Source organism: Pollicipes pollicipes, unplaced genomic scaffold (assembly GCF_011947565.3).
Source record: "Pollicipes pollicipes isolate AB1234 unplaced genomic scaffold, Ppol_2.1 Scaffold_7231;HRSCAF=8579_pilon_pilon_pilon, whole genome shotgun sequence".
Lineage (NCBI taxonomy): Eukaryota > Metazoa > Arthropoda > Thecostraca > Pollicipedomorpha > Pollicipedidae > Pollicipes > Pollicipes pollicipes.
In genome coordinates, this window is record NW_023597034.1 from 13,057,332 (window position 1) to 13,084,933 (window position 27,602).

General features: G+C 58.1%; 2 protein-coding genes across 3 annotated transcripts in view; one reads left to right on the forward strand and one right to left on the reverse strand.

Moving 5' to 3' along the window:
• Nucleotides 1–18,069, forward strand: part of LOC119109401 (tectonic-2) — a 75,740-nt gene extending 57,671 nt beyond the window's left edge. Inside the window, exon 5 of the mRNA XM_037233014.1 lies at nucleotides 17,574–18,069. Within this exon, the coding sequence (XP_037088909.1) occupies nucleotides 17,574–17,748 (175 nt within the window). The 3' untranslated portion in view covers nucleotides 17,749–18,069. The remainder of the gene's footprint in view (nucleotides 1–17,573) is intronic.
• Nucleotides 18,070–19,140: 1,071 nt separating this feature from the next.
• Nucleotides 19,141–27,028, reverse strand: LOC119110600 (protein RRP5 homolog). Of its 2 annotated transcripts, none has more exons than XM_037234483.1 (9): nucleotides 26,912–27,028; nucleotides 25,562–25,763; nucleotides 24,856–25,216; nucleotides 23,444–23,635; nucleotides 22,593–22,721; nucleotides 21,248–21,349; nucleotides 20,413–20,566; nucleotides 19,871–20,036; nucleotides 19,141–19,335 (listed from the first exon to the last, which is right to left on the reverse strand). In XM_037234483.1, exons 3-9 carry the CDS (start codon nucleotides 25,087–25,089, stop codon nucleotides 19,146–19,148), a joined length of 1,167 nt encoding a protein of 388 aa, XP_037090378.1. In that variant the 5' UTR covers nucleotides 25,090–25,216; nucleotides 25,562–25,763; nucleotides 26,912–27,028; the 3' UTR covers nucleotides 19,141–19,145. The 2 variants fall into 2 exon arrangements, with proteins under 2 accessions (XP_037090378.1, XP_037090379.1); XM_037234484.1 differs by lacking the exon at nucleotides 26,912–27,028 and adding an exon at nucleotides 26,613–26,639.
• Between the last annotated feature and the right edge of the window lie 574 nt (nucleotides 27,029–27,602).

Sequence of the window (27,602 nt, forward strand, 5' to 3'; positions counted from 1 at the left end):
ATCCGATGGATGACCCGGAGGAGGCTGAGTTCCCATCGGGTATATTCTCACTAGATCCAACAGATGGCCCAGAGAAGGCTGAGCTCTATTCTCACTAGATCGGACGGATGACCCGGAGGAGGCTGAGTTCCCATCGGGCCTATTCTCACTAGATCCGACAGATGACCCGGAGAAGGCTGGGGTCCTATCTGGCCTATTCTTATTGCGCCACACAAGTCAGGCGGCCGAGATGCAAAGGCAGCGGGGGGGGGGGGGGGGTCACTCCCGTAGCACCGGCCGCCGCTGCCGTGCCGTCGTCGCGGGTTCAGGTTTCTCCGAAACAGACTGTTTGCATGACCTCCTTCGTACAGCCGTATCTGCTCAATACTGGACGGAATGTTTTCGCCCGTGGGAAAGCTGGGCCCTGCTGGCTTTCAGAGGTGATTTCAGACACCATTGGGATCTGTGCTAGGGGGTGCTCCTATGTGTTTGTATCCATGTATATCAATATCTGTCTCTTTGGCTGTAAAAGGTTTCCCGGCGTTTTTGGCCTTTTGGGATGATAAAACATTCATAATCTTGGCAACGAGGCCCAGGATCGGTAATCGACCGACTGTTGGCGTCGGAAGCCGGCGTCTGTCCGAGACAGACCGTAGGCGGTAGGTGTGGTAGGAGACACGCCGGGAGCGCTGCGGCGGTGGCTCTGTCAGGTGCGATCGACAGCAGCCGCGCTCCACGAACGACACAGCCGGACGCCACAGGTTTCAGTTCCGGTCTGGCAGACTGCTTGGGCTTGCGGCGCCGATCACCTCAGCTAAACGCATCAGTGTGCAGCGTAACGGTCGTTGTTATGATAGGCCAGAGGCACCCGTGGCGTGTCCATTGACACGGTCTGAGAGGGAGCCGTGGCGTGTCCATCGACGCGGTCTGGGAGGGAGCCGTGGCGTGTCCGATGGTGCGGTCTGAGAAGGAGCCGTGGCGTGTCCATCGACGCGGTCTGAGAGGGAGCCGTGGCGTGTCCGATGGCGCGGTCTGAGAAGGAGCCGTGGCGTGTCTATTGACGCGGTCTGAGAGGGAGCCGTGGCGTGTCCATCGACACGGTCTGAGAGGGAGCCGTGGCGTGTCCGATGGTGCGGTCTGAGAAGGAGCCGTGGCATGTCCATCGACGCGGTCTGAGAGGGAGCCGTGGCGTGTCCGATGGCGCGGTCTGAGAAGGAGCCATGGTGTGTCCATCGACACGGTCTGAGAGGGAGCCGTGGCGTGCCTGGTGACGGTCTGAGAGGGAGCCGTGGCGTGCCCGATGGCGCAGTCTGAGAGGGAGCCGTGGCGTACCTGGTGACGGTCTGAGAGGGAGCCGTGGCGTGCCCGGTGACGGTCTGAGAGTGAGCCGTGGCGTGCCCGGTGACGGTCTGGGAGCGAGCCATGCCGTGCCTGGTGACGGTCTGAGAGGGAGCCGTGGCGTACCCGGTGACGGTCTTAGAGGTACCTTTGGCGTGTCCGATGGCGCGGTCTGAGACAGAGCCGTGGCGTGCCCGGTGTCGGTCTGAGAGGGAGCCATGGCGTGCCTGGTGACGATCTGAGAGCGAGCCGTGGCGTGCCCGGTGACGGTCTTAGAGGTACCTTTGGCGTGTCCGATGGCGCGGTCTGAGACAGAGCCGTGGCGTGCCCGGTGTCGGTCTGAGAGCGAGCCGTGGCGTGCCTGGTGACGGTCTGAGAGCGAGCCGTGGCGTGCCCGGTGACGGTTTTAGAGGTACCTTTGGCGTGTCCGATGGCGCGGTCTGAGACAGAGCCGTGGCATGCCCGGTGTCTGTCTGGGAGTGAGCCGTGGCGTGCCTGGTGACGGACTGGGAGCGAGCCGTGGCGTGCCTGGTGACGGTCTGAGAGCGAGTCGTGGCGTGTCTGGTGACGGCCTGAGAGGGAGCCGTGGCGTGCCCGGTGACGGTCTGAGAGGGAGCCGTGGCGTACCCGGTGACGGTCTGAGAGCGAGTCGTGGCGTACCCGGTGACGGTCTGAGAGGGAGCCGTGGCGTGCCCGGTGACGGTCTGAGAGGGAGCCGTGGCGTGTCCGGTGACGGCCTGAGAGGGAGCCGTGGCGTGCCCGGTGTCGGTCTGAGAGCGAGTCGTGGCGTGCCCGGTGTCGGTCTGAGAGCGAGTCGTGGCGTGTCTGGTGACGGCCTGAGAGGGAGCCGTGGCGTGCCCGGTGACGGCCTGAGAGGGAGCCGTGGCGTACCCGGTGACGGTCTGAGAGGGAGCCGTGGCGTGCCCGGTGACGTTATGGGAGGGAGCCGTGGCGTGCCCGGTGACGGTCTGAGAGGGAGCCGTGGCGTGCCCGGTGCCGGTCTGAGAGGGAGCCGTGGCGTGCCCGGTGACGTTATGGGAGGGAGCCGTGGCGTGCCCGGTGGCGGTCTGAGAGGGAGCCGTGGCGTGCCCGGTGACGGTCTGAGAGGGAGTCGTGGCGTGCCCGGTGACGGTCTGAGAGGGAGCCGTGGCGTACCCGGTGACGGTCTGAGAGGGAGCCGTGGCGTACCCGGTGACGGTCTGAGAGGGAGCCGTGGCGTGCCCGGTGGCCGGTGTCTGGCGACATGACCCGAGACCACGGTCCGAGAGCGGCTGAGGGCAGCGCCAGACTGGCGGGACCTGAGGCACTGTTGGAGTCGCCAAGAATTGGGCCCTTTGGGAACAGCTAACAATGGGAGCTGCAAGCCGTTGGTGCAGGTGTGTAGGAGCTGTTGTGGAACTGAGCTGTGATGAGATGATCATCTTCATGTATTGATCGGACCATTCAAGTCGTTTTCGGAACACAGCCATGCCTTTAAACGGTGATATTTTTTTCTCGGATCTCTGTGCTTGTTTTGTGCTGCTGGCATTGCTGTGATTGCGCATTGGGACCGTGTCGAAAGTTGGAGCGTTTCACTGTAATTTGACTGGGCTGAGTTGCAGGTTTTGGGGGCACCGGTGGCGGAGGAGGGGCGCTGAGGCCACACTGAAGTATTTCTTGCGTCCCACGGTCCGTCTCGGACTGCGCTGAACTGCTGGTCTGGACTGATGAATTCGTTTGGTCAGAGCGCCGAAAGCCACAGTGATATCTTGGTCGCCGCAGCGTTTGAAGCGAAGCGGTGCAGTGGAGGCAACGGATATTATGTCTCACGAAAAGCCCAGGTCGACGCGCTTCGGCAGCAGGCGCTTTGGTGGGTCAACGTGGAATAGGAGCTGCGTTAATCGTTTAATTGAGTCCTTAGATTTCAGTCACCGTTAGATTTTATCGTATTTTATTGAGTTCATGTATTTCCAAGTGCAGATGCCACATCAAAGAGAGGAAGTGGAAGTGAGCGATGGGGAAATCGAAAAGTTCGAGTGAAAGGGAGGGGAATTGAAATTGCAAAGTTCGAGGCGTCTACATTGCAGGGTTAAAGCCTTCCTAAGGACGGAAATTCTCTTAAACACTTATAACTCTATCAAATGATTTGGAGGATTGTGCAGTTAGTCTCAAATTGTGGCATTGTTCCTGAAATGGTTGGAAATCCCTTCTTTCCTGGGTTCGCATAGATCCACCTACCAAGCATCTTCAATCTTAATTTGTGACAGTTTTATGTGACTGGATGTCAAAACTTCGAACGTTTATGATGCATGAAAAGAAACTTTGGCTTTTGCAGAGCCGTGTGTTTGCGTCTCCGTGGTCGAAAGGGGAGAACAGAGCGGAGTTGTTACGTGCCACTTAGATCAACAGCGTTGGCTAATACAGGACTATCGTGAGATACATTTCAGCAAGCGGGCCGTAGCTGTTCTGAAGGTGTGGTGGAAAACGTAACAGAATGCGTAACAGAAAACGTAATTAATGTATTTATGCTGAAAAGCAGGATAAATAGCGCTACTTGTATGTCTCGGAAGCAATCACTAGCAAATGATACGGGCAACAGTCTACGCTCAGTTGACCATCGGGGGTCGTCGGTGCAGCAGGGCTTTCCAGACCCGCCATGTTTGCTCCAGACCTTCTGACCCTAGTGGCCCGCGCGGCCCAGTTGCCCGCTCGGTGCGGCGGTAAACAGCTCGATGCGGCGGTGGCCTCAGTACCGCCGGTATGGTGCCGTCTGACCGTCTGATGGGCAGCTCGTGTCCGACCGACCCGCCAGCCGAGCTGCCGCTGACCATCGACAAACCGGCCGCCGTCGCCGCCCGTTGCCATCAGCCAGCCGCCGCCACCACCGCCACCACCACCGCCCACTGCCGTCAGCCAGCCGCCGCCACCACCGCCACCACCGCCGCCCACTGCCGTCAGCCAGCCGCCGCCACCACCGCCACCACCGCCGCCCACTGCCGTCAGCCAGCCGCCGCCACCACCGCCACCACCGCCGCCCGCTGCCGTCAGCCAGCCGCCGCCTGCTACCGTCTGTTTGCCAGCCAACTAGCCGGCGCCGCCGCCACCGTCAGCCACCCAGCCAGCTGCTGCCCGCCTCAGCCCGCTGCCGTCAGCCAGCCAGCCAGCCGCCGCCGCCGCCGCCGCCGCCGCCGCCGCCGCCGCCGCCGCCGCCGCCGCCGCCGCCGCCGCCGCCGCCCGCCGCCGCCGCCGCCGCCGCCGCCGCCGCCGCCGCCGCCGCCGCCGCCGCCGCCGCCGCCCGCCGCCGCCGCCGCCGCCGCCGCCGCCGCCGCCGCCGCCGCCGCCGCCGCCGCCGCCGCCGCCGCCGCCGCCGCCGCCGCCGCCGCCGCCGCCGCCGCCGCGCCGCCGCCGCCGCCGCCGCCGCCGCCGCCGCCGCCGCCGCCGCCGCCGCCGCCGCCGCCGCCGCCGCCGCCGCCGCCGCCGCCGCCGCCGCCGCCGCCGCCGCCGCCGCCGCCGCCGCCGCCGCCGCCGCCGCCGCCGCCGCCGCCGCCGCCGCCGCCGCCGCCGCCGCCGCCGCCCGCCGCCTTCAGCCTGCCAGCCAGCCAACCGCCGTCGTCGCCGCACGCTGCCGTCAGCCAGCCAGCCGACGCCATTGGCAAACATTGAATTATCTGTGCGGCGGGCGACGCCGGAGCTGGGCCGCGGCTCCACCGGCCGGCCGGGCGAATGGGCCATCGCCGCTGAGCATTGCGCGCTGAACGGGCGACGCACGCTAAAGCCATCACCGAGCCCAGCCAAACAACATTCTTGAGTTCAGCTCGCTGACAGTTGAGACGTGCCATCGCTAGTCATTCGTTGCGGTCTTTTTCCCAGAAATTTTCGCTCAACTCGGTAATATTCTGCAAAGTTTGCTGACGTGTGGGCCGTACGAGAGGCGAGGGACATTGCGGTTGTGCTACTTCACTCTGGCAGCTTCCATTACGTAGTGACCGAAGACAACGCACAAATTTCACAATGTTGCAGCTGTCGGGATATTCTGGGGGCCTAAAGCTGCCGTTGACAATGACGGCGCTATGCTTGTCCTAGGAAAAAGTACTGTGTACTGTTAGAAAATTGTATCGATGGGGCCGGTCACCTTAGAGACCAGGACAGGCGGCCGATGGGCCTCGCGAACCCCTTCCGCTCCCGCCCCCCGCTGCCGCCGCCGTCGCCGTCCGTTAGGAGCGTAGTCACGCGCAGCGCGTACGGTGTAGAGAGCGTTCGCAACGAACTGTCTGCTGTGGGAGGCGCGGCTGGCGTTGAATGACCTATTCAGATGGCGACTGGGTTACTGCGGTATGATCTGTTAGTTCGTGAGGTTTTCGGATAGTCACAGTGACCTTTGAGCCGAGCTGCGCTGGCAAGATTTGATTTGAGCTGAGCTGGCAAGATTGGTGGCAAGGTTTTGCGCTGCCGGCAAGATTCAGAAGCGTCCGTTGGAATCGTGATGGCGACGAATCAAAGATGCCGACATTTGTCGCGGTCGTATGTTGCTTTTGAGTTTGAGCGTTTGCTGCCCTTGTTTGCACTGGCCTTAAGGAGCGCGCTCGCGCTTTTTGTAAAAGGTTTAGTTTGAAATGCTGGTGAAGTACTATTTTCCGCATTCTTCTCAGCATTGCATAATTAATTCATTCTAGGAAAGAGTTGCATGGTACAAGGTGAATAGTCTCGCAACAACAAACATTGGCTATGGAGGCAGGCTTTGCGGAGACTCTGAAAGGCCTTTGTCATCGACATGGTTTGATTATCCTTAGGCTAAGGGCTAAGGCTAAGGTTAAGGCTTAAGCTAAGGAGGGGCACATTTATCCCGGCGCAGTACCGCGACATGCCTCGATAGCTGTAATAGAAATGTATGAAGCTCGTCAAAAAATCATTGCGGGGCCGAAGGATGTAGTCTCGGCCCAACAGCGAGGTCAAGGCACCTCAGAGGATGTACTGCGAGCACCAACAGGGGGTCAAAGCATCTCAGAAGATGTAGTCTCGGCCCAACAGCGAGGTCGAGGCACCTCAGAGGATGTAGTCTCGGCCCAACAGCGAGGTCAAGGCACCTCAGAGGATGTACTGTGAACACCAACAGGGGGTCAAGGCATCTCAGAAGATGTAGTCTCGGCCCAACAGCGAGGTCAAGGCACCTCAGAGGATGTACTGTGAACACCAACAGGGGGTCAAGGCATCTCAGAGGATGTAGTCTCGGCCCAACAGCGAGGTCGAGGCACCTCAGAGGATGTAGTCTCGGCCCAACAGCGAGGTCAAGGCACCTCAGAGGATGTACTGTGAACACCAACAGAGAGGTCAAGGCATCTCAGAGGCTGTCCTGTGAGCCCCCAATAGTGAGGTCAAAGCACCTCAAAGGATGTACTTTCAACCCCCAATGGAGAGGTCAATGCATCTCAAAGGATGTACTGTGACACTTTAACAGGAAGGTCAAGGTACCTCAAAAGATGCACCATGAGGCCCCAATAGGGAGGTCAAGACACCTCAGATGCAGCTGCATCGACGTTCTTGAGGTAGCTGCTGGAGCTGCTGCCGTCTGGCGAGAGATGCTGACGTGAGGCGGGCTGACGGCTGCGGTCGCCGTGGCGTCACGTTTAGGGTGCTTGTTAGCGCGGGCCGTGGCTGGGACCAGCGGGGCAGCGACCAGCGGCCCGGTGACGCTTGCAGCAGGACTGGAGTCGTGGCCGCGTGTCACCCTGCTGCCGCACTCGCGGCGGCGCCCGAGATCGCGTTTTCGGGCGGCGGCTGCTGGCGCAAGCAAACGACGCCCATTGGAGAGTCGGCGTTTGTTCCGTTGCCTCCGCAGTGCTGCTTGGTGGCAGCGGTGCGTGGATTTGTGCGGTGTCCGCGCTACTTTTCGTGCTGTGATGCTAAAAACCGTGGATTCCAAGGCTTCTATAAAATTTAATTAAAACTTGCAACATTTGGTGAGGCGCGTGGAATTGCGATCAGAGGCGAGGCGGTGATTGCCACCGATTTATCGTGCAAATTTAACATCAGCCCAGGATGATGTTGATGCAGGATGACAACTGTCTCCGACTGGTACTGAGGTGATCCTGCTGTTCATAACACCGCTGACAAATGTATGGCGGCTTTTCAGCAATCGAAAGAGCCAATAGCTGGGTGCCAACCAGTGAGGCATGGCCGTCGTAGCGTCCGCTAATCAACTGGCTTGCTTGAAAGCGTGCTGGAGGAATGGACAGTCGCTAGAAGCTCACCTCGGAGTGGTCAGTCATTGCCGGGCCGGACTGCTCAGGCGGGGCTATGGACATAGACACATGTATTAATATGCTCCCTGCCCGGGAGCAGACGTCCCGCTAAATACGCTGCGCAGACAACTGTCGACAGATGGGACACTCAGCATTGGCGCAGGAGCAGCAAACCTGGTGAATATGCCGTAATGTTTAGTTTTCTGTTGTGCTTTATGTAGAATTTCTTTCCACTGCGCGTCTGTAAAACCAGAGGTATGAGGTTCGATTGCCCGCGGTGCCCGCCCTTCCTGCCAGAGTGCGAGGCAGGCGACGCCATGTAGCCTCAGCAGCTGAGTGCGCCGTAAAGCCTCAATGACACACCTCGAATTTCTTTGGTTTTGAAAAAGCTGCTGTTGTTTTGATGTGATGTATTTAAGTATGTTATTTACGTGCAACATTTGATGAATTTTGCGTGCGTAAATGTTAGCCTGGTTATCGTTCACAATGAAGTTGACATTGCCGGTTTTCGGAAAAAAACGGTCGCGTATCCTTAATAGTTTTTTTTAAAAGGCTTTTGTGGCGCCCGCAACGGCCCGGTCGAGGGTTCGCCTGTACATGGATGCCAGTCAGACCCTGAAAGACCCGTGAAGCTTGTTGAAGGATAACAGATGTGCTGTCGGAACATTACTTGGTGACTAATGCGTGCGCTGTGTCAGGTATTGCCGTGACTAACGCGTGCGCTGTGTCAGGTATTGCCGTGACTAACGCGTGCGCTGTGTCAGGTATTGCCGTGACTGACACGTGTGTCGTGTCAGGTATTGCCGTGACTTCGTCAGGTAACTAAAATATAGATCTCGCTGCATCGTCAGATGAGATGTGTGTTAGACCAGGGAGTGTCGCGACATGGCGAGATAGTTAAACCAGTATACATTATCGAGTTGTACAGAGCAAGAGAACATAGATAGATATGGAGTGGTGTTATATAAATAAAACAATAATTTATATTATCCGATTGGGTATTAGTTTACTAATTGCTTTTATAAGCTTGTTTGTGTGAGCTCTTACTTAGTTTTGTTCAAGTGCTCTCTAGCTTACTTTCATCTCATTTTTAGGCGCCGGCCACCGAGTATCTGACTCACTGGCTGGGTGCCTGCTCGTGCACCCAATGCATCTCCGCATGGCACCTCCTCGGCCCCTTCTTCACTCTGGGTTGCTGCACCCGGACACGAAGCAGCGGGGCCGGGACGGGCTGGGCCACCAGTCAGCCACGTCACGCGACTATTAGCATGGTGCAACTTACACTACCGCTCGTGATCGGTTTGTACTTACCGGAGGCATACACACGCGCTGACCCACCGCATTTGACCTATGGCACTGCGGAGCCGTCCATGCCGGCCATGACACTATCGCCCACGACTGCGGGCACATGCGTCATCAATCGTTGGGCTGCGAATAGCGCGGAGAGCGTATGATACTGACTTCCATCAGCGGCAGGGTTGGATTACGCCGATCAGATTGCACGTGGTGGAGCAACAGGAGCCGGCAGTGACTGGGGACTGGGGGCCGCTGAGGGAATTGCTCGGTTTGCCTCTAATGCGACGGAGAGCCGACAATGATTACCTCTATTAGCGGCTGGGGTGGATTACGCCTAGGTCAGAGTTTCGCGCGATGATACACGAAAGGAAATAGTGACAGAAAACTGAGAGTATGCTCGATGCAGTTTCTTGCTTTGTCTTACATCCCGCACATGGTATCCGCTCACTGTGAGGCCAGGCGCTTCACTTTCCAAGTACGATGCTTGGCAAAGGCCGGCCAGGCAGCCGTCGCCACCGGACAGTGCGTTTGTCGATAGCTGCCGTTACGGCTGGCGGCGTTTCTCGTTGCTGTCTGTTGTCCGCGCGAACGTCCGCAACCTGCGGCCGTATTGATCGCGCGGCGCGGTGTTCAGGTGGCTCTGGTGCCGGGGCCACTTGAGCGACGGCGGCCGCTGGGCGCCCGGGAGGCGCTATGAGGCGCGCCACGCCCCGCACCGGTGCGCCGCCGGCGCCTGGCTGCAGGCTGCGCCGCCACACTCCCGCCCGGGCTGACGCCGAGTCGCCAGGCGCCAGTCCGCCGCCGGCGCCTGGCTGCAGGCTGCGCCGCCACCCTCCCGCCCGGGCTGACACCGAGTCGCCAGGCACCAGTCCGCCGCTGCCCGCCAGCGCGGGGTAGGTGGTGAGGTTCAGCGACGGGCTGGCCGGTCAGCGTTGTCTGCAGATGGCTGTGGACTGTGACGGCGGCCGCATCGTCGACGGCATCCAGCGGGGCCGGCGCCGCGTGCTCTGCCGGCCAGCTCCGTCGGCCTGGGCGGCCGTGGCGCCGCCGCGCGAGACGCGCTCCCCTCGTGGGCGCCGTGTGGAGGCGCCGACGCCATCATGTGCCGGCAACCGCAGCATTGTTAATGGAGGCCGATGGCGGCCACGGTTTCGGGGCGCACTGGCCCCTGTCAAGCCCGGGGAGGTACCGGGCTAGGCTGGGCACCCTTCCGCCGGTTCTGCATTGGGTCATGCTCACCACTTGCGGCCATCAGAGACCGCCTGTTGTGGCCGGCCGGCCGGCCCGGGCCTCAGGTTAGCCTTAGGGAGTGGACGGAACCCGTGGCAGGCTTACCGGCACTCGGGGTCCGAACGAGGCAGCCCATGCCAGTCCAGAACGCACTGCAGCGGGCCTCTGTGGACAGGTCACTGCCAAAGTGGAAGCTCTCTCGTCTTAAAATGAAATAATTTTGCGAATGGATGTTCTCTGCTCGCTTTCGTCCGGTCATTTTCCCCCGGTCTTTTGTACCAGAAATGGATGCCAGAGTGACCATTGAAAATAGATGAGGCTGAGCTGCGCCTGAGCTGGTTATCATTATTTTATTAGGCACTGAAAGCGCTATTGCTATTTCATTCGTTATCAGTTGAGCGGTAAGATTGTGACAATAATCACTGATCAGGGTGGACTTTTTCTAGGGCCACGTGCCACGGCTGCTCTGACGCGTCGCAGTTGTCCATCATGGGCCGGTGCTCCCAGGTGAAAAGTATGAGCAAGTGAGATGGGCTCCGTCGTAACTCTCGCACCTATCCGCTGTTCCCTTCGGACGTCGCATGTTTGCCCGCCCCTCCAGCCCGATCTACATCCTAATTTTGTTCAGTGCGTGCGTTCTGCTCTCTGACTGTATGCATTGCACCGGCAGCGAACACGGGCGGCTGGGATCTCTTCTCGGGCTTCGCATGGTCTTGTGTTGGCCGGCCGTGTCTTGAGCGGCCTGCCGGTGCGTGGCGCTCGGGCGCCGCGGGCCATCCGGGCGCCGCGGGCCGTCCGGGCGCCGCGGCCCGTCCGGGCACCGCGGGTTGTCTGGGCGCCGCGGCCGCCCGGGCGCTAGGGCTGCAGGAGGCTGCTGTGTGGGCGACAGGACTGGGATCCCGGCATTGACCGTTATCAGAAAGAAAGGCTTCCAGTCAACCTGCATGCTTGCAACTCGGACTGGGACAAGATCTTCGATCGTCAGCATCCCTGTACCAGTACCGTGCCTGGCTAAGAAGGTGCGACAAAAGCTGCTCAAAATGATCTGGAGGCGTAGAAACCCCAAACTGAAGAGTTGGTAATGAAACGCTGTATGTGAAGGATTTGGAAACGTTTTTATATGCAGGATCATCTCACAAAAAATTATTGCTGGGCAACAGTAATACCTGCGCTGCAGGCGAGGTGGTGACAGATGTGAGAGCCGAAGAAGCAGAGGTGAGATCAAACGCTTAATGGTTGGTACCTTTAAAGGCCTTTCACCGAGGGCGATGACGTGGTAGCTCTTTCGAGCAGAACGGGCGCATTTCTTTAGCTATGTAGGTTCAATATAAATGGTGTGGGGTTGATATGCGCCCGAGTGGCCAGCTGAATACGACGACGCTCAGGTGTGAGGAGTCAATGTGCCCCCCCCCCCCCCCTCCCGGGCCTCATAAAGTAAGAGAGCTAGAGACACCATAGTCGTAAGACAGATGGATCTGTATGTGAACTCACCGTCATCCTAGTATGCAAGGTGTGTTCCAAGGACAGTTTGACCTGTATGAACTCTCTGGCATTCTAGTATACAAGGTGTGTTGCATTAGTTGGTGATATTTATCCATTTCACAAATATTTGTTTACGAATCTTATTTAAACCCACAAAAGAAGGAGCCGTGCGATGGAACACAATGCTTTCGACGCGGATCCCATACCGCAAGTCGGCATCTCGATCGTTGACCGAGCTATGGCCATTAGGATGTCGGTGTTGGGTGCGGGCAGACGGTCGGTGGCGGGCGAGTGGGCGCCGGCCGGCCACCCGTCCGAGTGGTGGTCAGGCCGCCACTGCGGTCTTACCCTACCGCACCGCAGAGGCTGGACGACAAAAAACGCAGTGCCAATGGCGTGATTACCAAAGTCAACCGACCTCAGCGACCCTTCTTAGCTCTGTTGTACCCGCAATTCCAAAACTATTCAGTGCATCGTTCATCATCAGGTAAGTATGCACTGAAGTCAGCATAATTAATATTCGTATACACAACATGGGTACCGTGCGAAATTTTCTTTCAAAACAGCCATGACTCAAGTGGCCGATACAACTTCGTTTGCCCTGGACTTGGGTGTACGTTCTTTGTTCATGGTAATATATATTGACCAGCTTGTAAGAAAATACTCTCGGATGCTTCTGGCTCTTAAACACGCGAAATAGTTCGTGCCTGCTGACATAGTCCATGACATTGTCAGCTCTCTTGTTATCTCCGCGAGTTATGACTTCATTCAAATTTACGTACCTTATGGACAGGCTCAGTAATACTGCATGCAGAAGCTCCTTCGGTCCTGTACAAGGGCTGTGGCAAAGACTAATGTGACCCTATATGTGCTGAATTCAAACGACTGAGTGGGGTAAAGGCGGAACACCTTGCACTATATCACCGACCTTGCATGATTAAAAAGAAAAAACATGGTCACCGGACAGCCACCTGGGGTAGTGGAGCGGTTTTTAATTGGATCCCATCAGGACGATACAAGATCCCACAGCCGGCAGCACCGGCCCGAAGCCAGAACCAAAGCAGGCTCCCGGAGACCGCGCGCCAGTGCAGCTGTCGCTTACAGTCGACCAGCAGCCGATTTTCACGATATGAGACTTCAGTGTTTTTAAAAACACACTTCAAGATTTACTGCTGAACGAGTAAGCACTGCGGTGTCCAGGTCTAGTTTGCTTGTGTGACCTCTGTGGTAGCACACATGTGTGGCGCAAATTTTGGCTTCCATCGTTGTCTTTGCTGTTTTCGTTGTCTTAGATATCCCGTACCACGTTTTACCTTTTTGCTGTCACACAACTTGCAAGGGGGCGTAATGGCAGAATGGGTAGCGGCTTACACGCCCTCATGGCGGGTCCGGGCTCGAGTCCCGGTCGTGCCATGACCCCTGAGCGTTGGCAAGGCCAATGCAGCCACTGGCGGCACCCCATAAGAGGGACATGGTGACGTGCGTCGCGTCGCGTCAGGTCAATATTGGTATTTACATACCCTGTGGCGGCAGCGGCGACGGCAGCCGGCGCGTTCGATCCCGGGCCAGCACGCTGACCGGGCGAGCGACCACGGGCACAAGCAACGGGGGCGGCTATTGCAGAGTGATCGTGCAAAGAGTGTGACATCAGGCAATTCAGGGGACTATGCATGTGTCGCCATGTCTCGCACGAAAAGCATCTCTCTGGAATTCGAGTAATGCGGCGCGACCGGGGCGATTTTGACAGTTGGCGCCGTGGCGAGCAGGGTCACGTTTCGCCGTGTTGGGAGGCTGTCGTCAGCCCGCGCGGCCGCGCAGATCTCGGGGCTATTTGACCACAGCGAAGGTGATGAGCTCTGCCGGGGAGCGGCAACAGTCGCCGGGACACAGCCGATCACATTGTCCCTGAGCCAGAGCAGGCCACCGCTGACCAGTCCCTGCGAGCGGTGGCGGAGTTCACCAGGCCTCAACGGCGGCTGCTCCAGGCTCTGACCTCGTCCGGCGCCCAGCCAGCCGGGCGGGGCCGCGTCTCGTGCCCGGCATTCTCGTGGCAATGTTGTGGCCAGAGTGATTTGCTCAGCTGTCGCCGGCGTACCGGCGTCATGACCCGGCAAACAATTGGTCCGGCATGACGGTACGCGCGCCGCGGCCAAACGCGTCCAGCAAGACCAGCGCCGGCGGTAGGCCGCTTGGAGCAGCCGGTTGGTCTTGCATGGTACTCGAGCATTCTGCACGTTCTCCGTGGGTGGTCCGAGCGTTTTGCACGTCCTCCATGGGAAGGCCAGGTGGCACTGGAAGCAGACGCCTGGCCCGCCGTTGCCGCACCCGTCCCCATTGGCAAAAGCGTAGTCAACAATTCTCTGCCAGGAGAAACTGTTGAAAAATCAATGCTATGCCTGCCTCCTATCTCGGTATCCAGGGCGCGGTCACAGGCCATCTGACATTCTGGCTGAGTCTTCGCCACATTCACTTACTGTGACTGGGTGCGCTCACGGACTTTAAGCTTTGTATTAATGGCGCCAAGCAGCATTATGACTGCGCCAGCTGTGGCGGCCGGCAGCTGCAGAGGCGGCGCCTGTTGATCAGCCTGAGCCGTATGCGGCGCGGCCACCGCCGGCCGTAGCTCGGGCTCAGTCGGCTGTGTCGGCCGCGGCACGTGCGCCCTGTGGCTCTCAGCCGGCCGCCATATGCGGCCCGGCGCTCGGCTGGCGGCATCAGTCGCGGCAGGGGCCGTCGCCGTGCACGGGCGCTCGGCTGGCGGCATCAGTCGCGGCAGGCGCCGTCGCCGTGCACGGGCGCTCGGCTGGCGGCATCAGTCGCGGCAGGCGCCGTCGCCGTGCACCGGCGCTCGGCTGGCGGCATCAGTCGCGGCAGGCGCCGTCGCCGTGCACGGGCCCCGATTTGGCCAATGTCGTGTGGCGTCGGCTTGGATGAAGCGGCGTCGGAACTGGGATATTGGCCGACCCGGACATTGCTGGACTGTCTCCCCAGTTGCGTCATCAGTGAGGACGTTAGTTTCAATGAGGATGGGGAAGTCACTTTAGTGAGCGCTGGTGAGGCTTACGGGCACTGGCCAGTGATAGAATGTGACTGCCTCCTGCGTCGAGACAGCGAGGCCACATAGAGACAGATGGTTATGGATCCTGGCGGGAAGACATCAGGCCAGCCGGGCCACCGACAGTCTGCTGAGCCAACAGACAGCTGCCGGTGGGTCAGACCGGTCGGGCCGCCGACAGTCTGCTGGGTCAACAGACGGCTCGGTGGGTCGGCGAACCACTGATGCTCGTCCGTCGATCTCACTAACACACACATGACATTGCTTAAGTGAATCCGTGGGATGTGGCCTACATCAGTAAGGTAAGGTACATACCCGTGGAACTGACAAGTGGAAACGGAGAGCTCAGCCGTCTCCGGTGTCCGGCAGCCCGGCTGGGGGAGGGGTGTGGGTGGCGCCCGTCTCCGGTGTCCGGCAGCCCGGCTGAGGGAGGGGTGTGGGCGGCGGCCGTCTCCGGTGTCCGGCAGCCCGACTGAGGGAGGGGTGTGGGTGGCGCCCGTCTCCGGTGTCCGGCAGCCCGGCTCAGGGAGGGGTGTGGGCGGCGGCCGTCTCCGGTGTCCGGCAGCCCGACTGAGGGAGGGGTGTGGGTGGCCCCCGTCTCCGGTGTCCGGCAGCCCGGCTGAGGGCAGGGGTGTGGGTGGCGCCCGTCTCCGGTGTCCGGCAGCCCGGCTGAGGGAGGGGTGTGGGTGGCCCCCGTCTCCGGTGTCCGGCAGCCCGGCTGAGGGCAGGGGTGTGGGCGGCGCCCGTCTCCGGTGTCCGGCAGCCCGGCTGAGGGAGGGGTGTGAGCGGGCCCGCGCAGAGATGAGCGACGGCTGTCTGGCACGTCTGGTATGAGGAGCGACGCGTGGGTCCGGTGTGCTAACGCTCCCGGGTAGTCAAAACGTGCGCTGCGGAGGCACTTCGTTTCCTAGCCTTCGAGCTGACAATGGGTGAGGTGGCGAAGGTTGCGAGCTATGTAGAAATGGTAATGGCTCGTGTGATATTCGATTCGCCTTGCTCATTATGTGTAACAAGACCCATTCACATCGCACAGTCTCCAGGTGCGCCAGGCCTGGGAGTCCCTGATTGGGCATCACTTGGAGTTAAGAGATATTATTCCCACAATAATCCGCGAAGTGCGTTGTTGTTATTAAGTTATTGAATGTTATTCAGATTCGAAGTGTCAAGTTTTCTTAACTTAACAACGCTTCCTGGAATGTGGAGTTCAACCCGTGTCCCTTGATTCACGAGAGGTCGATTTTTTAACGTGAAAGGTTTTTTGCCAAGGCGTTTATGAAAGCCGCTTGATAGTAGAGCGTGCAAGCGCGTACCATATCTCGCGGATAGGTGAATTTGAGCATCGTCTGCATTCTTGAAGCTTTCCACACAGTACACTAATACCCACCTAATCTGAGGACAAAAAGCAACGATATTGACTCTGGCGAGCCGTACAGCTTCCGTGGCATACAAACATGCAAAAAGTAAATGCTAATGTCCAAGGTCAACGTGCCTTAGTGCGCCCGGCTGCAGCGTACCGGACCAGTGCGGTGCGCCGGGCCGCTGCGGCCCGTGCTGGGGCGGCTCGCTCTAGAGGGCTGCAGGCGGCGGCGGCCCCTCTCGGGCCCCGTGCTGGAGCAGCTCGCTCTAGAGGGCTGCGGGCGACGGTGGCCCCTCCCCGGCCCCGTGCTGGAGCGGCTCGCTCTAGAGGGCTGCAGGCGGCGGCGGCCCCTCTCCGGCTCCGTGCTGGGTCGGCTCGCTCTAGAGGGCTGCAGGCGGCGGCGGCCCCTCCCCGGCCCCGTGCTGGAGCGGCTCGCTCTAGAGGGCCGCAGGCGGCGGCGGCTTCTCCCCGGCCCCGTGCTGGAGCGGCTCGCTCTAGAGGGCTGCAGGCGGCGGCGGCGGCCCCTCCCCGGCTCCGTGCTGCAGCGGCTCGCTCTAGAGGGCCGCAGGCGGCGGCGGCTTCTCCCCGGCGCCTCCCACTCCCGGTGGTCGTTATCTGTCTGTGAGCGTTTCCGTGCCGTATCGACCTGTCGGCCGAGTGGAGCGCTTCATGCGCCCGGCCCGCGCCCCGGCGCTGATGATGTCTGCTGGCCTCCGGACGTGACGTCACCTCTGCTGACGTCACCGGGACGCCGCGTGCGCGTGCCGTGCAGATCCGCGGTCGCCGTTGGCAAGTCGTGAGAGGCGGGATGTAGTGGTCGGGCTCTGCATGACATCAAGTTTCTAATGCGAGGACGGGTATGGTGCTGAAATGGAGCAGCAAAGAACCACGCACCAGTAAGGATAGTTATGCGCAAAAATGGCCACTACGGAACCGGTTTTCCTTCACCTTGTTCAGCTTGCACCTGTGCTGCCTCAATCTGCCATCAGTATGCGTGTGCACTATCAGTGTACCAGTGATTACAATTTTCTTCTTTCTCATGTCGCGTATCTGTCCTGTCCTGTCCTGCCCTATCCTGTCTTACCCTGTGTTACCGTGCCCTGTCCTGTCCTACTCCGTCCTGTTCTGTCCTCTCCTGTCCTGGAGTACTATGATCTTCCGCCATTCTGTCTGTTCTGCTTGATTGCGGCTGCCCGCTCAGCTGGCAAGGTTATTAGTTCATCCATCAAACAGTCCCGCCACCGTCGCGGGAATATCAGTGGGAGGATCAACTGCCACCTCTGCATTTATCTGTCATATTTGTATGCCTCTCCTGGTTCAGACAGATCTGCAGAAATGGAATCCATGAAATGATCGGCTGGAACGTGACCTTAACGTTAGGTGAAGCCCAACACACTTGCGCCGGCTTGTATTTAAAGATTTGGTTGTCCACTGGTTGAAATCAAGCATCAAGGCGAGCTGGGAAGGTAGTTCATCAGATAAGTAGCTGATTGTTGTTGTGTTTCGTCTGGTTTTACCATTTCACGCCAGTCAGCCGCTCTCCAGGCTCTCAACGACTAGAACGTGCTGGGTTTCGTAGAAAATCTCTGCTAACGCACCCCTTCGCTGCGCCCGACAGGTTCTGGAGCCAGTGGGACAATTCGCGCTGCGACGGCGACGTGTGCTGGTCGGAGCTGCTGCACCCGCTGACCGCGACGTTCGGCGCTGAGCCGCTGGCCGCCAGTGTACGAGATGTGCTGCTGGTCACCACCCTGCTGGCCGCCACGGCCCTGTTCACGCGCCACCTGTGGTGACGAGTGACACCTGGCGGGCGCTAGACCAAGCTGAACTGCGCCATTTGGCTGTTGAACGGCTTATCGCAGCTGTACTTATTCTACCTGAGAGTATTTTGTTCAGACTGTCAGCACGCAGGGCTACTTTAAACGTGTCTGGCGCCGTTGGATGAACCATATTCAGTGCCTTTTTGGACGCAGCCGCCGTGCACTCATGTAAGGCCTTATAATGAATTGAGGTGTCCGTAGGTCTTACGGAGCCGCGCTTTGCACAGATATCGCAAGCTCTATGCTCATTTGCCGCTCATGCGCGCTAATAATGCACTCTTTCTGTCAGTACCAGTTGCGGGGTTATGATTTCGTGCCGGTAGGCTGGGGAGTTCTTTGAGTCAAACCTGCATGAAGACGGATGTTCTAGTAGCGCAGCATGGAAATGCGTGTAACGTCAGGCGATTGACCTAGCACCAAGCGGGCATTTTCTCAATGCTCATTATTTCGGAATTACCAGCAGCTTATGTACACGAAATGAACACAGATACACATCCCTTGACACACGGTCGTGCTACGAATCTGATATCAGCCTAAGGCTTCCGTCGTCGTCCGTCAAGCGCACGGGTATGTTCAAATGGCGGGTAATTGCGTAGATGACGTCCGACGCACCGCTGCATTGTTTCATGTGTCTCGTCGCATGCCAGGTATGGTGTCGGTCGTGTGCTCTTCACATAGGAACATGGCGAAATACCCGATCTTGGCAAGATCTGGGTAGCCAATACCATCCGTAGATCAAATCATATGTTCACCCGGTGGCATTGCACTGTATTGCACCGTGTTGTGGCAGATAGGGGAGGCGCAATCGCTCAGGCTTCTTCTCCAGAAGTTTGTTTCCAATGGCAGGAAGTGCAGGCCCAGGGGTAACATATTCCCTAACGATTCAATGGAAAACCTGTCGTTTGATGAGACCGAGATATTTCCGCGAGCGCCACCGATTTTATCGATTTAACTGAGCAACAGCGCACTTGGTGGGCACCGTGTTGTGGTTCTAGTCAACAGAATCCCAATCCACGACTGGTGCTGCTGGTCCCGAGGTTACGTCAGTACATCTTTCTTTGGAAGGAAGACGGTTGGATCACAAGCCTCGCGGGTGTGTATTACAGGCTGCGTACAACACTGTCAATCGCACTGCAATGTCAAGCGAGCGGCTCATGCGATACGACCTCGTGTGCCCGCACCCCTGGCTTCTCCGTTCGTACGACTGCTCTGCTCAGTACACGTCTGCCAAGCTGGCGGGCGCGCTCGCTCCCCCCGACCCGCAGGTGGCCAGCCGGGCCGGTCCGCCGCCCGTTCGCCGTCTGGGCGTCTCCGGAGGCCGGCCAGGGCGGCGGCCTCGCTCCCCCCCCCCCCCCCCCCCCCGGCCCGCGTTAGCGCTCAGTCTCGAGCAGCATCGCGTCCGCCTCTGAGCGCGACTCGACGAATTGCCGCGCTGTCTCTCGCACCGCCTCCTGCTGCGCCACCGAGCCGTGCGCCTGCTCAAATTCCAGGAAGCGCTTCAGCAGCGAGCGCATGCGCCGCGCGCTCAGGCGTACTGTCGTGGCGCGCTGGAAGATCTGCCTGGAACGGGGCGGCGTGCCCAGTCAACCACAGCCGTTCTGGCCACCACTCTCAGCGAAACATGGCGGGGCCGCAGACGCGTGACTCAGGCGGTGTGCCGGACAGGCCGTGACATTTTCCGACACGCAAGCGGGGATGCAGCGATGTACGGATCGTGTGGATGGTGCCGATAGTGGAGTGGTTAACGCGTCTGCGCTAACCACTGCGTGTCTGAGAAACCAGCCGTGCGGGGTTCGATTTACCGCGAAGCCCGTCCCGCCCCCCCCCCCCCCCCCCCCTCCTGCCAGGGTGAGAGGCAAGCGACGCCATAAAGCCTCAGCAGCTGAGTGCGTCGTAAAGCCTCAATGACGACGGGCTGCGTGGAAAGTGGTGGCCGGTATAGGCCCTTCGTTCACTTTCTCGCGGTGACCCGAGTTCCTTGACGTGCGGATGCCTCACAAGGAGAGAGGTCGGAGGAGGGAGCCGGGGGGCGGGTGAGGGTCGCGGAATTGCATCGACCCAGGCTTGATGGCGACCGGGGTAAATCAACACACACCTGGCGGCGTCGTAATCGCTGGTCTTGATCAGCTGGTTTACGTACACGTTCCACTGGTCCAGCCGCTTGGGGTAAGTGGACAGCAGGTGGTCAAACATGGTCTTGCCCCGCTCCGGCTGGCCGAAGCGGAACTCCAGCTGCGCGAACTTGCTGATCACCTCCACGTCTGCGGAGGGCCGGGCATGCCCACGTCAGCACAGCGCGTCCGGCCGGCATGGGCCGAGAGGGCGCGGCAGTCAGCGGCGCAGGCGTCTCATCGACACCAGGTCCCGGCGGTCGTCACGGCAATGTGTGTAATGAGAGGCAGGCCAGTGACACTGGGCAACTTGCGCAACCCAGTTAACGACTGTTCGACCACTTATCGGAACCCCATTAGACATGAGTGACTGCCGGGACGCAATGCATGGTAGGGTGCATTCTGCGTTCTGGGTATACAGGCACTCCATTTACAGTGCTGTAGCGAGTGCCAAGGTAGTTACCGACGGTGGAGTTTCAGGGTTAAATGATAGCCGAGGGCCTGGGGGATGGCACAGGACACGTACGGTGGCGGCGGTCCAGGCCACGGAGCGCGCGCTGCATGAGAGCCCGGGCCGCGTCGTGACGGTCCACCTGCATCAGGAAGGTGCCGTACCGCAGCCAGCTGTCCTTGTTGGCCGCCATTTTGCGCACCAGCTGACTGTACATCTCCTCGGCCTCCTGTGGCGCGCCAGAGGTCGGTCCGCTCCGAGTCAGACAACGGCGCGGGGGCCGGACAGGCGTACCGTCAGCGGCCGCCCCAAACTCATGAGAAAACGCGACGGCTAATCGGTGTCATATGCTAAAAACGGATAGAGCGGCATTTCAGACGCCTGTTATGCGATGCCCCCGTGATAGGCATGCGCGGCCGAGAAAACAACGCAGTCGGTTCTGCGGTTTGTGGGAAGAGGCGCAAACGTCGCACTAGGTTGTTGAAAAACGGCAAATTTTCTCCGCCAAAAGTTCAGTTCTCCCGACAAATCGGAAGACCCGGCTATTGGCTGTTCCTTAATCTCTGCTGTTGGGTACTTCATGACAGGTAGTGTGCGTGTATTCGTCACCTTCACATTCGCACCATATCGCACTACGCATTTCGACCCCACAACCACATTGGTGGGCCCGCCGTAAGGTAAGTGCTCTGGGTGACAGTAAATGCAAAGTACGCTCGGGCAGTGCGGTGGCGCTGGTCTCGAGCGTTCACCGTGACCAACGCTGCATGGTCCGCACTCCGATCACGCGCACCCAAATGGTCCCGCTGAGCGGCGGATCTCCAGCACGGCAACACCATATTGCAATGAAATTCGCGTTCACGCTCCAACTTATTCAAGATCACTTTGCATGTTCGCAATGCACGCTACTCACGTCGTGTTTGCTGTTCGCTGCGTGAATCTCTGCCATTCTCGTATACACCTTGAAGGTGTCGTTGGACTGTAGCGCTTCGTGCAGCACGTTATTGAGAGTTTCCTGAAACAAATCGAAATTGGAAAGCTGTCCCGCTGCTGCGACACACCAATCCATGAATAAATGTGCGCGCACAGTGACATCTAAAACGCAATTTTCGCTCCAGGACATCGCAAGGTACGACGGCCGGCAAAATCACGTAGCTCAGCGTGTCAGTTCTGCCGGATTTCGCGACACGCCGTCGGTTATTTTCGTTCTACAGGAAGGGCGTCTCCATGCAATATGTTGGGTCGAGTGTCTGATCGTAAACTTTCGGTGACGGACCCAGCTTTGGCATTTTAGACCAAAACATCGCCTACATCCTTCGATCCCGTGATCGAGGAATCCCAACATCCTTTTACGGGAAGGGCACCGATGTACCCTTTATCTGGTTTCACCAGCAGCGGGAGCTTCTACCAAGCATCTATCCAACCATCCATCCAGTACTAGCACCTACTCATTAGAGACCGAACTTCCAAAACGTAAGTCCAATGGGGTGCAGTCTCATTCCAGGTATGATTACCGCCACCTGATACGCACTGACCGCGATCGGCAATGGCCGACGTGGCCAGAAAACACAGGCTCTCACCAGCGCTCGGAGACCCGCCGGCACCGACTCTCACCGTCACCCGGGGAGCCGCTGGGGCCGGCTCTCACTAGTGCTCGGGGACCCGCCGGCACTGGCTCTCACCATCACTCGGGGACCCGCTGGGGCCGGCTCTCACCAGCGCTCGGGGACCCGCTGGGGCCGGCTCTCACCAGCTTTCGGGGACCCGCCGGCACCGACTCTCACCGTCACCCGGGGACCCGCTGGGGCCGGCTCTCACCAGCTTTCGGGGACCCGCCGGCACCGACTCTCACCGTCACCCGGGGACCCGCTGGGGCCGGCTCTCACCAGCTTTCGGGGACCCGCCGGCACTGGCTCTCACCATCACTCGGGGACCCGCTGGGGCCGGCTCTCACCAGCTTTCGGGGACCCGCCGGCACTGGCTCTCACCATCACTCGGGGACCCGCTGGGGCCGGCTCTCACCAGCGCTCGGGGACCCGCCGGCGTCGGCTCTCACCAGCGCTCGGGAATCCGCTGGGGCCGGCTCTCACCAGCGCTCGGCGACCCGCCGGCGTCGGCTCTCAACTGCACTCGGGACCCGCTGAGGCCGGCTCTCACCAGCGCTCGGCGACCCTCCGCCGCCGGCTCTCAACTGCACTCGGGACCCGCTGGGGCCGGCTCTCCCCTGCGCTCGGGGACCCGCTGGGGCCGGCTCTGACCTGTGTGCCGTGCATGTTCTCCAGGTTAAGCCATGCAACGTAAACGTTCAGTTTCTCGTCTTCCTGGCGGAAGTTGATGGTGTTGAGGGCGCGTCGCGCCACGCCGCGCGCCTTCTCAATCTCCGTGGCCTGGCGAAGCGGTGCTAGCGTTACGACAGAGCCCGGGAGGCGGCGCCGGCACGCGGAGGGAGGTAGGCGGACGGCGGCGGGAGTCAGGTCGGAGGGGCATGCGGTGATGACTCGTCAGGCACGCTCCAGGACACAACAATCACAGAGCGCGCAACATGACTTGAGGCAGTAGCAGCATGAAACTGACCGATTGGTACGATTGATACAGCATCCATAATGCAGGTCTAGAGGGCAGCATGAAAAGCGCCACGCTTCTAGGCAAGGACGGGAAGGAATGAAAAAGGAAACCATGGAGGCAAATATCCGACACAACGAAACGGCAGGTGAAAAATGGAAAGAAAAACATCCTTCTGAGGAGAAAAACCTAACTGTGTTCTCGTGGGCTTGATCACCGCACACCAAGCACACTAGATTCAAGTCTGAAGAAAATCTCAGCACTCACCGAGGCTGAGACATCTTTTGGCACAAAGCAAATATCGTTCGCCTTAAACAAGCAATCTGAAATACTACAGCGCAAACTCCCCAGCTATTCAAAGCGGGCGTCATCAACGGCGTGGGAGACGCGTTGCCATGCCCCACTGGGACTTTGTGTGATTACATCCTGCCTCCATCGATAAGCTTGTCATTGTATTATGTTGATCCACGAGATATCAATTCGCCCCACCACGGTACTTGCACGGGCTTCCAAGAGTCTGACGTGACCGGCGCCACGCACGCCTCACCTGCAGGAAGTGCGACATGAAGCGGATCCAGAGGCTGGAGTCGTCCGGCTGCGCCACCACCAGCCGCTCGTGGTCGTCCGCCGTCTCAGGGGCGCGGCTGGGGTCCATCATCAGCCGCTCGCGCTCGGCCAGCTGACGCTCCTCGGCGGCCGCGCGCAGGCGCAGCTCACGGCGCGACAGTCTGGACGCCGGCTGCCAGCGGACACGGCCGCCATCGTCACACGCCGCCGCACAGACCGCCATACTGGTCCGCCGGCTGCCAGCGGACACGGCCGCCATCGTCACACGCCGCCGCACAGACCGCCATACTGGTCCGCCGGCTGCCAGCGGACACGGCCGCCATCGTCACACGCCGCCGCACAGACCGCCATACTGGTCCGCCGGCTGCCAGCGGACACGGCCGCCATCGTCACACGCCGCCGCACAGACCGCCATACTGGTCCGCCGGCTGCCAGCGGGCACGGCCACCATCGTCACACGCCGCCACACAGACCGCCATACTGGTCCGCCGGCTGCCAGCGGACACGGCCGCCATCGTCACACGCCGCCGCACAGACCGCCATACTGGTCCGCCGGCTGCCAGCGGACACGGCCGCCATCGTCACACGCCGCCGCACAGACCGCCATACTGGCTGCCGGACACAGCAGACATGATCACCAACGGTCACCATTATGGACGGTCATTTTCATGGACCGTCATCCTAATGGACCATGCTCACTACCCCCGGACCGTCATCGTCATGGACCACCGTCATCATTTTATTACGTGTCTTATTTAATTGTGATAATCATGATATGATGATCGTCACCACAATTGTCATGGACCACTGTCATCATCATTAACTACCGTTATTAACATGGACCGTCGTCACCGTCACGCACTGCCATCCTCATCACCCACGGTCCCTATCGCGGACTTTCATTATCATGGACCACGACCACGAGCGGCTGGTGGTGGCGCAGCCGGACGCCTCCAGCCTCTGGACCACGGTCACTGCCACGGACAGTTGTCACCATATGCCATAGTTTCTAAGAGCAGTGACAATGGGGGGAAGGCAGCTATGGCGGTTTATCCACGGTCACATATCGTAGACACGACCCAGGACAGCAATGAAAATCCTGCCAATGTATACTTACAGCCAATGAGCAGATCTTGAAACCCTGATAATGCACCATGCAGATTTTCCGGAGCTTCGTTGACCCATGAGATGCGCAGTAACGTAACCAACACGTTCTAAAGTTACCAATAACAGGAACGTGAAATGGCAGGCCCACGAGCTGCGTCAACCACTCAGCCACTTCAAAAGGTCTGCAACACAACAGGTAACCATCGAGGATAGCCGTCATGAGCTACAGCCAGCCTGCTGGCCTCGATCAGCCAGCACTAGATGCTCGCTGGCACCACTACTCACTGGCGTCTGCGTGTCGTCCTCGTTGTCGCTGCTGGACTCGTCAGCGCGCGCCGGGAGCGGTGCCACCTCCGGCCAAGGCGTCGTCTCCCAGGAGAAGCCGCCCGGCACGCTCAGCCGCACCGGCTCCGCCGCCGCGGCGCCCTCGGCCGGCGGCGGAGCGGCGGCAGCGGCAGCGGCAGCGGCAGCGACGGCAGGTCGGTGTCTTCTTTTTCCTCTTCTTGGCTGGAGTTGCATTTCGCACAGCAGTTCCTGTCATGGTGTTGCTTTCTCTGAGCCCATTTTGATATAAAGTGCTTTCTTGATGGTCAGCTTTCCTTTTCTTGTTCTGGTTACCCTTTTTCTCTGTCATCATCTTCTGCTTCTGAGGTATATGAACCAACAAAGAATTGGTTAGATGCTATGGATAAAAAAACTGCTAAGCAGGTTCACATAAATACGTGGATCATCACAAAATATCTCCCTGAATTACACAACATATCCTTGATAAATAAGCAAGCAAACGCTGTCTTGAGGGCAATGACACCTGTGTTAGAGACAGGCTGCCAACTACACATGGACAGCAAACACCCTTTTCAAAATGTCTATTCAGGGAGACAGCAGCATGCCAATGTTTGATCCATAACCACACAGCATTACCTGGCAGGGGTATTACACATATACTGCACACCACTTCTGTCCACAAACAGAATAATAATAAAAAGCATACCACTGGGCTCTCGCCATCAGTACTGGAATGTAGCTCAATCTTCTTTGAATTTGTCTTGAAAGTGGCACCTCCCTTCATGGAAACATGTTTTCTTCTTTTTTCTCTTGAGATGCTCAATATTCTTCTTCTTTGACTGCTTCAGATTCATTTCTGCCTTGGTTTTCCTTTTATTTATCATCTCTGACAGAATCACCTGAGAAACCTACAAGAGCAGAACTCAACAAATATTGGCCAGCATACATGAGGATGGGTTGGGTGGGGAGGGCAGCAGGCCTGCTTTCCTAGATGTGGAACTATCATCTGGTGGGCTGCATGCATTGAATAAACATGAATACTGAATACAGAACAATACTTTTTATAACTAGATTATATTTATAACAAGCCAATATTTAAAACAAGACAAAGCTTCCAAATAAAAAACCTATACTGGTCATAACACACTGCAACAACCACAGTATTTAACTCAACAAATACATATTGATATATATATATATATATATATATATATATATGTATAATACTCTCCCCCTCCCCCTCGCTCGCTCGCTCGGGAGCTCGCTATTGTAGTTATTAAAATTTGAAGGTAGGAGCATGAATCTACCTGTTTTATGATTATTTATGCTATGTTCCACCTTAAACACTATGAATGATGTACAATTGTTTTTGTCTAACATTAGGTCCCAATGTATACCTACACCAAAACCACTCCAAGCATGCTATCACTGTGACCTGCGCAACCCAGCTTGAAACCAAAGGAAACACCAGCAGAGCTGAAGTTATTCTATAATAATCACTTTCACTGTACGTATATTTTTTGACAAAATTTCCTTATCAATCACCTGCAATAACAGTGGTGATAGTTCCACTGTTCAATGTTTGGTGATGCAACAATGTTCCACTGTTCAAGCATCTATGTTTGGTGAATGATGGCTGGCATCTGGGGAATAGCATGATAGGCATGCATGTGTTGTTATCAAATTACAATACCATATCTCCTTTATCATTGCACACATCACTCCACTGTGCTGCATTATAAATGATGTTAGCCAACCTGGATTGAAAATGTGACTTCCTGAGGGCATCAGAAAGACAACTGCATGGATGGGAAGTAAGCTCATAATTGCCCATTAATGTGTAACTACAGCCCCTGTTCTATTTTAGAAGCATGCGAACGCGGTTAGCTGCTCACACAACCGTGGCTTGTCATCATAAGCATTAAAGAAAAACAGCAACATCTACACGACTACTATGCCTGAATCGCAAAGATCTCGACTCTGAAACAAGCAAATACAGGGACTGTATCTTATGTCAATCCAGGCACACAGATCAGCAAATATCGACACCACCTACCTGACCTATCCTTGCCCCCACCCTATGTCCAAGGCCCTAGAACAGACTCAGGTCTACACGTGGGCCGTGCTGCATTTTCCATCAAATTTTCAGCCGATATTTTCCTGTCAACTGGTTTCGTCACAAGTGCGGAACATATGTCAACGTTCGTACGCATGCTGTTATCAACCAACAAGTCCTCGAGCCTGGTTAGTACGGATCCTTGCTACGAGGGGAGCCTTGTTTAGAAGGGGAGAACCCAGAAGACCTATGCCCAGGAAACCTATACTCACTGGACCTACGCTCACGAGGCATACGCTCGCTGGACATACGCTCAAAAGGCCTATGCTTGCTGGACCTACGTTCGAAAGATCTACGTTTCCTGGACCTACGCCCACGAATCCCACACCCACCGGACCTACGCCCAAGAGACGCACGACGACGTAACGCCCACATTAACGAGCCACTGCGAGCGGGCCCGTCACCACCTACCGTGGAGAGGGTAAACGAAAGCTGTTTTTAAAAGCACTAGATAGCATTGTCCGCTGCTCCATGGGCATGCATTGCACCTGAACGCCGTCAACGGAACAAAGACGAGGGGGAGAGAGAGAGAGGGATATATATATATATATATATATATATATATATATATATATATATATGCAGAGAGAGAGAGAGAGACCAATGATAAAAATGGTACAAAAACACCATA

Coding starts and splice junctions, on each gene's coding strand:
- LOC119110600 (XM_037234483.1), bottom strand. CDS start 25,089: ATGCAACTCCAGCCAAGAAGAGGAAAAAGAAGACACCGACCTGCCGTC. Junction 22,722..23,443: donor TCATGTCGCACTTCCTGCAG/GTGAGGCGTGCG, acceptor CCGCTTCGCCAG/GCCACGGAGATTGAGAAGGC. Junction 20,567..21,247: donor CAGCGAACAGCAAACACGAC/GTGAGTAGCGTG, acceptor GGCGCGCCACAG/GAGGCCGAGGAGATGTACAG.